General features: G+C 40.2%; 2 protein-coding genes across 5 annotated transcripts in view; both read left to right on the top strand.

Annotated features, from left to right (window-relative positions):
* LOC145443621 (4-galactosyl-N-acetylglucosaminide 3-alpha-L-fucosyltransferase 9-like) overlaps positions 1-11,101 on the top strand; it is a 132,618-nt gene that overhangs the window by 51,209 nt on the left and 70,308 nt on the right. The gene's annotated exons all lie outside the window — the stretch shown is intronic.
* On the top strand, positions 5-1,444 carry LOC145443703 (G-protein coupled receptor GRL101-like). Its single transcript, XM_080321653.1, has one exon. It carries the CDS (start codon positions 436-438, stop codon positions 1,060-1,062), a length of 627 nt encoding a protein of 208 aa, XP_080177779.1. The 5' UTR covers positions 5-435; the 3' UTR covers positions 1,063-1,444.

Below are 11,101 nucleotides of genomic sequence, written 5' to 3'. Positions count from 1 at the left end.
GGTCTACCTGATAATTTTGGGAATCGTGTCGCTGTCAAAGACTTCAAACTAATGGGAGCATGACAGAGCTTGGAGGACCAGTTGTCTCTGCCAGACTCTCGGTGTGATAGTGGTTTTATCTAGCCAAACTTCTGTACTGATTCTCGGGGTTTGACGACTTTACGCCTGGCGACTGTTGTTAAGCCGTTCGGACTGCGGATTTTGAAACGGCTGAAAGTGCTGGCGGCAGTGTGCGTCGCGATCTGGGTCTTATCACTCTTAATTGCGATTGTCCCGGTTTTGCCCGGCACCGCGTATTCGTACGCCACGGAAGCTTGGATAACTTTGCCTCACGTACGCCCGCCTGTCGTAAACCGCACGACTGCCAACGACATTTTGTTGAGGACTATCGCGTTTTCAAACAATTCTACGGGATTCGGAGTTTCACAAAACGATATGTCCTGGGGTGAGCTAGAGGGATTATCCGCGGAATTGTTTCCCTCGTATTCGAAGTGGAAATATTTCGGCTTTTACAGCGCGCACAGCGTTTGCCTGCCGACACTTTTCGCCTCGATTGGAGACTCGTCTTGGAAGCACACCACTGTGTTTTCATCGATAAATCTAGCGGCTTTTAGGTACATTTTCGCGGCGTATCTCATCATATACAAGCTGTCGAAGAGCAGCAGGGTTATTCAACGCGGCCCGTCGAAAAAGTGCCCCGACAATACACCTACGAATAGGAACAGTAGACTGCCCACTGTCAGCTCGCAGAAGTTTTGGAAGTCACGAAAATACACTCGCTACACGAGAAGCGAAACATCGAACACGAGTAAAACACTTATCAAGAGACGTAACGAAATACAGAAAATGCAGGCTCGCATATTTCTGTTGGTGGCCACCGATTGCGTATGCTGGGTTCCTCTATGTGTACTCGGGTTCAAGCATTTGTTCGGGTTTGATATTTCGAGCACTGCGTACACTGTGTCGGCCGTTGGGCTGCTCCCCATCAACAGCGCTCTAAATCCAATTCTTTATTCGGACTGTTTATGTCTAATTACCAAAATATTCTGTCGGCGTAAGTAATTTTCAGGGGTTGTCAGTAGCGAAGTATATTTGTACCTTTTTGAAGTACTCCAGTAGGTTTTGCCTACTTGAACTTCTCGTTCAGGTGGTGAGTGCTTTAGCGTTATTTCCACTTCTACTCAGTTGTGGTATATGAAAACGACGCCTGGAATATTTGGAAATCACTACTTATAATTTTCTTATATAGGTTTCTTGTACGTCTAGTTCTACATAATAGCGAATTATGAGTAGGCTACTTGACCACCTCTGAAGATTTTTTTCTTCGGCAGGTATCAATGGTTACGATTTATGTGCAATATATACCTTTCTATCCATAATAGTTTTGTGTTTGTGACATCCGCCGTCTGCTTGAAAATTCGCAAAAGGTATTCTCGCGCTCAAATTCATGAATTGTGACTTTGTGACGTAATCATGTATTGGAGGGGTCAATAGATAAAGTACGACGTCATTACGTTACCAACAAGACTGCTAGTGACATAATAAGTGGACGTTTTCCTAGTATGTGCGGTAGCCTATGTAGCATTTGGGGTCACAGAGATTCAAGTTTATCAAGGTGCTATGACTCCGAATTCAAGCACTTGAAAATCGGACGGGATGTTCTCAACTGCATGTACCTGAAGTGCTGTGACAGCAATGATATATATACAATAGGGTTGTTCAGAATTGACCGACTTTCAAAAAGTCCAGGTTTTCAGTCCGATTCCCATGCCTTATACCTTAAAAACATATTCTAGCTACTTTCTTTTGTAACTCGTTCCCTGCATCCGTGTGCACATTGAGCTGAAGAATAGCAGCTGAAAATAGGGGATTCCCCTAAAATCTGAGTGTCACGATTTTACCTAGCCTAGTTAAAGTGACATATAACATGGATTTATGCAGCTGTTGCGGTTTGGAGTGCTACAAAACCCCACTATATAAAGCATTCCTAGTTCAGGATATCATTTCCATGTCCCACACTGCCTTAGAACTGCTCAAAACTACCTAAAACTGATAGTCATTTTGTTGGATCACATATCCTACACCCCTCAAACCTACCCGGCCCTGTTCATCAATTTCCTGGATCCCCATGTGCAATAATACAACTGTAAATGTAACATCCACTCACAGCCACATAATAAACATCACAGGAAACGAAAAATTGAGGCAAAGAAAGAGATCAACTTGGCAAAATATTACATAAATCAGGTGGATGAAATGGTTGATTTCGAGAAATCTGCATATCTGTTCCGGTGATCTTCCAAAGCTTGTAGGAGGCTCGCTTGCTGTTTTTTGTCATCCGTTATGAACGCAGCATAGTCGGTATTCAATTTTACCATACGCTCTGCTGCATCATTAAAGTGCTACAGGAAAAGCACAGGCTGATGCATCATTTGAACTGCTGGAACTTTGGAATTTAACAAAATCTGTTAGAGCTCTTGTGTTTGACACAACATCCTCAAGCACTGGTAAAAACAAAGGTGCGGTTCCGTTACTTGAAGAATTGATTAACAGGAAAGTTTTCTACAATGCCTGTCGTCATCATATGTATGAACAGGTCATTCGAGAGGTTTGGAAGTGTTTGTTTGGATCTACAACCACAGGCCCCGAAAACACGGATTTTAGTACCTTCAAGAAGAAGTGGAAACATATTGATAAATCAAGAAGCTATAAAACGCTGAAGTTTATTGAAGGCAGCTGGTTGGCGATGAAAGCTGATGAAGCAAAGCAATATACAATTCCACTGATGAAACCCAATGATGGAAAGCAGAAAGAAGCCTTGATAAGAGATGACTACAGAGAATGTGCAACAGGCACCTTGGCGATTTTGGATGACAAATATGTTGAGTCAAGTCCTGTACTGTCAAAAATGTTCATGTGGAGTGAGCAAATGGACTATTCTGAAGAGTTCATTGAAAAGTTGGAACGAATCAATACATTCATTGCTTTGTTTTATGTTCCAGCTTGGTTGAAAACTGGTATTGCATGTGACGCACCTTGGAATGATCTCAAATTCCTTCATGACATGAAAAACTGATGCGGCATACAAGAAATTGCGAAAACATCATTGGTATTTAACTAAGGAAATGGTGGTATTTACCACCTTCTCGGCTAATCCAAAGATTCCTGACAAACTGAAGGAAGCGATGGCTGTTAAATTGCTGAAAATGCCAATCCCTGAAAAATTTCGCAGAGGTAGCCTATGCCTCTCAGTATGATCTCTGACTCTGTCTCTGAGTCAATGAGTATGGTCGATTTGATTGGGCTAGAATCGTGGTTTCTATTTGATGCTATACTTGTGGAATATGATTGGTTGAGTCTTCCAGTTTCGGAATGGCATACTGATCCGGATTTCGTGACTGCTCAAGAATTTGTGAATACTGTTGAAGTAGTTAATGATGCAGCAGAGCGTATGGTAAAATTGAATACCGACTATGCTGCGTTCATAACGGATGACAAAAAACAGCAAGCGAGCCTCCTACAAGCTTTGGAAGATCACCGGAACAGATATGCAGATTTCTCGAAATCAACCATTTCATCCACCTGATTTATGTAATATTTTGCCAAGTTGATCTCTTTCTTTGCCTCAATTTTTCGTTTCCTGTGATGTTTATTATGTGGCTGTGAGTGGATGTTACATTTACAGTTGTATTATTGCACATGGGGATCCAGGAAATTGATGAACAGGGCCAGGTAGGTTTGAGGGGTGTAGGATATGTGATCCAACAAAATGACTATCAGTTTTAGGTAGTTTTGAGCAGTTCTAAGGCAGTGTGGGACATGGAAATGATATCCTGAACTAGGAATGCTTTATATAGTGGGGTTTTGTAGCACTCCAAACCGCAACAGCTGCATAAATCCATGTTATATGTCACTTTAACTAGGCTAGGTAAAATCGTGACACTCAGATTTTAGGGGAATCCCCTATTTTCAGCTGCTATTCTTCCAGCTCAATGTGCACACGGATGCAGGGAACGAGTTACAAAAGAAAGTAGCTAGAATATGTTTTTAAGGTATAAGGCATGGGAATCGGACTGAAAACCTGGACTTTTTGAAAGTCGGTCAATTCTGAACAACCCTAATATACAATGATTGGAAACTGCCATGCCCCCTAACGCTGTAAGGTTTACTCCCGCCGAAATCAGCGTGTGCGCGGATAAGGTTGACTGCATACACTTCATTGAGTAATGTTGACTGTGGTGGAGTGCTGCTATCACCTTTGCTGGCAGATATTTCACTGTTTTCTCGTTTGTTGGTTGATTGCAAACAAGTTTTGCGAGCATAGTGAGACAGTACTACATACTAAGGTCTAATCAAACTTCCGCCAATGCGCAATGTTCAGGTACTGACTAGCTGTTTATGTTTTTGCATTTGTACATGAGCGGAAAAAGCTTAAAAAATTATTACTGATTCAGATACTTATATGAGTGATCTTGTTGCTGGTGGGTGGCCAACCTTAGAAGTCGATGAGACCCATTCTAATAGAAAGCAACCAGGCTACTTTATAACTTTTTCCCGGGTCAGGGGAATGGAACCTCTTCGCTTCTCTTAAATCATCATTGAAAAGGAAAATTGGCATTTCGAAGAACAAAGTGCATGAGTGAAATAATGCAGCAATAATACTGGTGTCCGGTAGTCAGCATGATGTTCCGTTTGATGTAAGTTATTCTTCAAGCAATATAACACCGCTCTGTAAAAATCTTACACTGGAATATATTTGCACTGATTTTACATGTACACTAGGGTTGTTCAAAATTCGGAAAATGTTTGGAATACTGCGTATCCATGACTTCTTGTGCTGTGTAGATTATTGTTAAAAAACGATATTGGGCCTGAAAGAAGCTCGCAGGAAAGCCGGCAAGATTTGTCTAAATGTGTACATTGTACACACACGTGTTAGTTGAGAAGTTACTTGTTACCATAAATGACTATTTATTTTGATCCAATGGTATGGTTGACTGGCAAAACTGACAAAACGACTTTCGTATCTAATGTCTTATAATGTATTTGTTGACAGGGCGTATATTGAACAATTCCAACCTTGAATTTACCAGAAAAGAGTGCTCGTATGAAACACGCAGACACCGCCTCCAACTGGGTGCAAGTAAGAACGGGCTGCATACTAAAACAAGTTGAAGGATATTGAAAAATGTGCAATTCGTTCCCAGTCTGGAACTGCCATCGGATCGATTGATGCGGGAAAGCCACTATTGCTGGAATAATCTGTGTTTGCCAGGGAATCACATCTGTGACAATTATAGTTCAAAATATGCTGGTATTATCACGCACTAAAGGAATGTCATATGTAGGCTCAGGGGAAATGCTTACAGTTCCTGCCCCAACGTGTGTGGACATACTGACATTTATTGAAGGTTTTAGTATTCAATTCATCGTTATCTCCTCCTGGCTCTTTTAACCTTGATATCATATACAGTTACAGAAAATGTTCCCCTTCCTACCAATGATTCGGGCAAGAGCAAGTTAACATCTAAACAAGGCAGGATATTTCATCACGAGTAGATAAGGCATCATTCAGGTCGTAATTGGCCACTTTTGAGATAACGAAAGCGAGTGTACTATTGCATTTTGGAAGGAAATTTTCTCAAGTTGAAGATGAAAAAAATTGATATCTAGCACTGTTATTGCTTAAAAGATCACGCATGAACTGTTTTTGTTGTCCACATTGTTACTTTTGAATCGATCTATTTCTGTTCCGTTGCATATTAATGTTTGTTTTTCAAATGCATGCATCATTTCGTTTATATATGCATGAATTAGGGATTTGAAAATTCAGTACTGCATTCGTAAATGTTACATCTGTTAAGTATATGTATCTTGTTTTATCATTCCTCATTACTTTGCATAACATGATGGGATCCTGAAAAGTCGACCTGGATTTTGTGGAATGATCATGGATAGGCGACAATTTGTCATAGACGATTGATGTATACAGCGTTGCTACTGAAGTATTGCTGCAATGATTTACTCAGGTTCAAATAGAAGTAGCGAAAATAGAAATCTGTGACTTTCGCAGTTAGTTGGAAATAGTCACTTTTGACTTTGGAGGGTGAAGCTTTTATGACTACCACAAAATGACCACCCAATGAATATGTGGGTGCTATTTTCAAATACATTCAAAACCCAGGGATATCTAGATAACCCTGGCAAAAACCAAGTTGTGATGCTGTTGTTTGGTGAGTGGTATGGAAGCACAGCAATTACCCGAGGAAGTAGGCAAACCTACTCGAGTACTCAGAAAAACTAGAATTACTTCTCTAAAAACTACCTCCACTTGATATTTATTTATATATGATGTTATTGATGTACCAATATGATGGAAAAGTGACACCTCAATTTGAAATTAAAGTTGTGTCACTTGCAACAGTGGTTGAACGTCCGCGGCTGTGTGAATGTACGCCGCGTTGGCCGTCACAAGGCTACTGCATTGTGATTGCGTATAACCGTGAGTCGTCAATGTGTGAATTGGATTTGCAATACGTGCAGGACGCGCGAAATTCAACCTAACTTGACCGCGTTTATATGGCAGTAGTCCGCTAGCTTAATCAGAAAAAAATCCCAGCCGCGAGTAAGAAATGCGTTTCTAAAACTATTCAACACGTTAACGTTGTATTTCACTGATAAATATACCCAATGTATCATTTATCATTGCTAGTTCCATAAAGAAGTATTGCTGAGGAAGCTTTTGTTTACAGTACAACTGTGTATGCGATGAAGCGCGACCTGGTACACGCTGAAACGCAGAGCTCACGGTAATTTCCAATCATTGTATATATATCATTGTGTGACAGTTACAGAAATTAATTTTAAAATGGTTTTGCTCTCTAAACAAGATGTGGTTTCCAATCAAAGACGAGAGTGTTAATATAAATATGGGATCAGCCATTATTTTCAGGAAGCAACTTCATTCAGACCGGAAATTAGCGGATTTGATATGTCCTGACCTAATACAATCCAAATCCGAAGCTTTCAACTCTAATCCCAATTCCCAATCCGATTCAAACTTAGAATTCCACTTAAAAAGCCTACATCTTATGCCTATGATTATGTAAAATGAATAATACGCTTTTGAGTGCTCAAATGCCAGAAGTAACTTAGGTAGGACGAAAACTTTGTCACCATTCGCCACAGGACATCAATCTTCCGAAAATTGGTAAATCCAATCCTAATCCTGAGTCATTTATAAAATAATCTCAAATCCTTATCCGAACAAAACCCGCCAACATTTCACAAATCCAGTGTTCCCAAATCGTAATCCATGCTCATCTCTGATTCAGACTACAACTAGACTAGAGAATTTTCACGAACCACCCACATTGGTATGTATATATCTGCAGTATCGATGCCACGCGTCATCGCTCGTCATCTCTTCTTAATAACTTGCGGAATTTCAGGCACGGACTTCTTCATTGCTGCACTTCCCCGATGCGACGTCCGCATTCATAGTCCCGATGCACATATCTGCATCTCCTGAAATTTTCCTGCTTCAATAGCCTAAATCCTAACCGTGATATGGAATCTGATACGTTGAGATACGGCCAGAGGTGGTCAGTAACGAAGTACTTCTACTTTTTGGAAGTACTCAAGTAGTTTTCCTCTACTTCTGGTACATACTCAATTAGATCTGATTTTCTCTACTTCTACTTCTACTTCGTATTATTTTGTAATCTACTTACTTACTTTACGCTATTTTCAGTTTGTCAAGTAGAAGTAGTTTAATCCCCCAATACGAAAGATAGCCTGAGGAATTTCGGGGCTGTTTTCACGGCGTACCAACATTTAATATTCATCAAAGTCAAGTAAAGCCCAGAAATTTTGTTGCGCTTCGCGCACAATAGTTATTCCGGTGGAGTGAAAATGACTTTTTTTTAAATCGAAAAATGGGCTTCCTCAATCCTGATAAATGACCTAAAACTTCAATAAAATGTGAGTTCAGGGAATTACCCCTATTTTTTTGCCGACAACCCCCCAATTTCTGCGCGTGGGGGGCAATATGGCCCATCTCGGCAACCGCTGGTCGTAGAGTCATGATATATAGCTCAAAATCTGCGGAAACATCATGATTCTATCTGTCTTAAGAAGAAAGTTTTCTCTATTGTGAACACAAAATGAGTTATAGCCAAAAAACAATATATACGCGCATTTTTGTTGAAATTCGGCATTTATTCTGACGAATTGTGATCTGTCATCAGTTTTTTTGAAAAGAAAAGGAACACACTGACAATACCGAATATTGGGCCCATAATACAAATATATTCAAAACACAGACCTTTTAAAATCGGTTCAAAACATCATAATGAAACACTCACATTTAACGACTTATTGAAAATGCATTTTAGTGTCAAATTTTTATATCAGTTTACGAGACTTAATTTGAATGAGGCCATCTCGTCTTTCAAATCCCGAAACTTGTGCTGATGCTTATGTTACGAGCTTTACATGTCGTTCCACTGTTTGATTGTGGCATGGATAAAACAAAATCAGAGGCTTCTCGCGGTATTCTTCGAACTCTGCATCACTCAAGTGCTCAATCGCTGGAGGAAGTTGTTGATAAGGTTCAATATCAACCAACTCGTGGTATGCCTTTGCTTCCAAGTTCAACTTTGGGACACAGAATACACGAATTGTACCGCAGTTCAATTGGTTGGAACTTCTATGACTTTCAATGTCCATAAGTGAATTTCGTTCAAAACTACTTACTTAATTGAGTAGATTTGAAGTCAGTCAATTCTACTTCTACTTCAAGTAGTTTTAGGTGGCCTATTCAAGAAGTACTTCTACTTGTACTTGAGTAAATTTTATCCTGGCTACTTCTACTTCTACTTGAGTAGCTTTCTTGACTACTTTGACCACCTCTGGATACGGCTTCCCATACTACTGGTCGTAAACGGCGATAAATCAAAGATTCGACATCATCTCTTATACAACATATGTGCTGTGTTTTAGGGATCTGCAGAGGCGTAGTATCAGGATAAAAATATTTGGGTGAGAAGAATGATCTGACTTAGTCCGACAGATCATTATCGGTTCGCCGATAATATCGAGTTGATATCACCCCTTTGCAAAAGATGTCGGTCTCGGCCATTGAGATAAAGAATATCGGCAATTTTCGTGACGTCAAAACATGGTGTAGGGAGTTTGAGAAGAATAATCTGCGATTGTTTGACCGGGAGTATTGATTATTTCATCTGTTTAATCTGTATCGGCTTCATCGGTATCTATAAATCTAATAACTCATGGCTAAGACACGTCGGTATTAGCCTGCAGTACTAATTACTGCAATGTAAAACGTTTGCTAAGGCTTTTCTGTTTAATGCATTGTAAACGTTACTATTAGGGATGGTGTGAACCTCTGAAAGGTTCAGGTCCGTGTGAACGAGACCCTTTTTGAAAGGTTCTGTGCGAACGCGAACGTGAACCTCATGACGTCACGTCATATTGCTAATTTCAACCCTGCATTTCAGTACAGTGTTAGCCTATGTTAATGTACACGAAACCTAGCGATGACTCGGGCCACAAAATACCACAATGTTTAAGTACATATTGACGTTTTCAACGTCAACAAATGTATCAACTGGGCAATCAAATGATATAATATTCCCATAAAATCAATATCTTCCGTCGCTTTGCCCACAACTTCGAAGCGGATTGCAGCGCAATACAAGCCTGCATCTTAACGGTCTAGGCCAGAGCGGACAATGTATTCGGCGTCCGTGTATTGCTACGTCGATATGGAGCAGAGTGTAAAACGGGTTTCTGTACTTGCTACCGATATTACCCCATTAACAAGTTATACAGCAGTAGCCCACACCCCAAATCGCACGGATCTGGTTTTTATGATGCAATAAACCTATGAAATCAAGATTTACCCCGTTCGCCTGCTAGATCTTTTACATCAGACGACGATATCAATTCATTGATTGGTTGAATAAGCATCATTCGCCGACTACCTATACCAGGGTTGTGCAAATATTTTCCTCCGCGGGCTAAATGAGAAAAATAAACATGTTGGCGGGCCGGGTGAAAAAATTCAGCTATATTATCCAGCGTATTTTAATTTTATTTCTAAATTACATTGGTAACAAATTCTGCTCGGTGAATGTGTTGATATTAGGTAATGAGAAAGTGGAGGTTAATTACAAAAATATCTATTAGCTGTCATGATTCGAAACAATGTTAAACATGATACATTTTATCTCTCTTTGAACCCATATCCACGTTCTTCTATTAAGACCAGACCTGGGCAAAGTGCGGCCCTGCGGGTCAAATGCGGCCCACGATGCTATTTTGTGCGGCCCGCGAAAGGTTGCTTGGAATTCAAAACATAAAACTTGCTTTATGAATGACTAAAACCATCGACTGTATCGACTGAACAGGAAACTCGTTTACTTTGAAGTCTGTTCATTATTACGCCACGATTACGCTGCGTGCGTTCCTCGCACCACGTAGGCCTATCTAGCATGCGTAATCCAGATTCAAAATAAAGGCAATGTGGCAAAGTATGAGTGGCAATTCAAGTCACAAGAAATCACTCTTTCCACATAGTTTAGTTTAAACCTTCTTTGTTGCCATTGTCACATTGCGCATTATACGGTATGTGTTACAAATTGTTACGTGATACGTTTTAGACTGGAGTCAGGGGTAAACCCATCCTTTGAGTTTTTGCCGAGCATCACGCAGAGATTAAGGATTTTATTTAAAGTCAGTCTTATGCCAAAAGCACGAAACACTCAACATCAAGGCTATTTAAGCTGCACACTGCTCGGAAGGCAACGGCAAAGAAAATAAGCTTTGCATATACATTTGCATATACATTGCATATACATTTCCGTGCGGTGGTTCTCCGAACTGGAGGCGGGACAGCAGGGGGGGGGGGGCGCGAAGCCGAAAATTATTGAAATTTTTTTCGTGACGGCAAATACATTTCTTTTAAATTAAACGTCACTTTCTCATTACCAAACATCAACATTAAACAAATTCACTGAGCAGCATTTATTAAAAATGTTATTATTAGATAAAATTAAAATATGCTTGGGAATATAGC

Source organism: Botryllus schlosseri, chromosome 1 (genome assembly GCF_051294905.1).
Source record: "Botryllus schlosseri isolate E-star chromosome 1, Bs_hap1, whole genome shotgun sequence".
In the NCBI taxonomy this organism is placed as follows: Eukaryota; Metazoa; Chordata; class Ascidiacea; order Stolidobranchia; family Styelidae; genus Botryllus; species Botryllus schlosseri.
This window is presented reverse-complemented; position numbering and strand designations above follow the sequence as displayed.

Excerpts from the sequence above, each read along its gene's own strand:
- LOC145443703 (XM_080321653.1), top strand. The coding sequence starts at position 436 with ATGTCCTGGGGTGAGCTAGAGGGATTATCCGCGGAATTGTTTCCCTCG.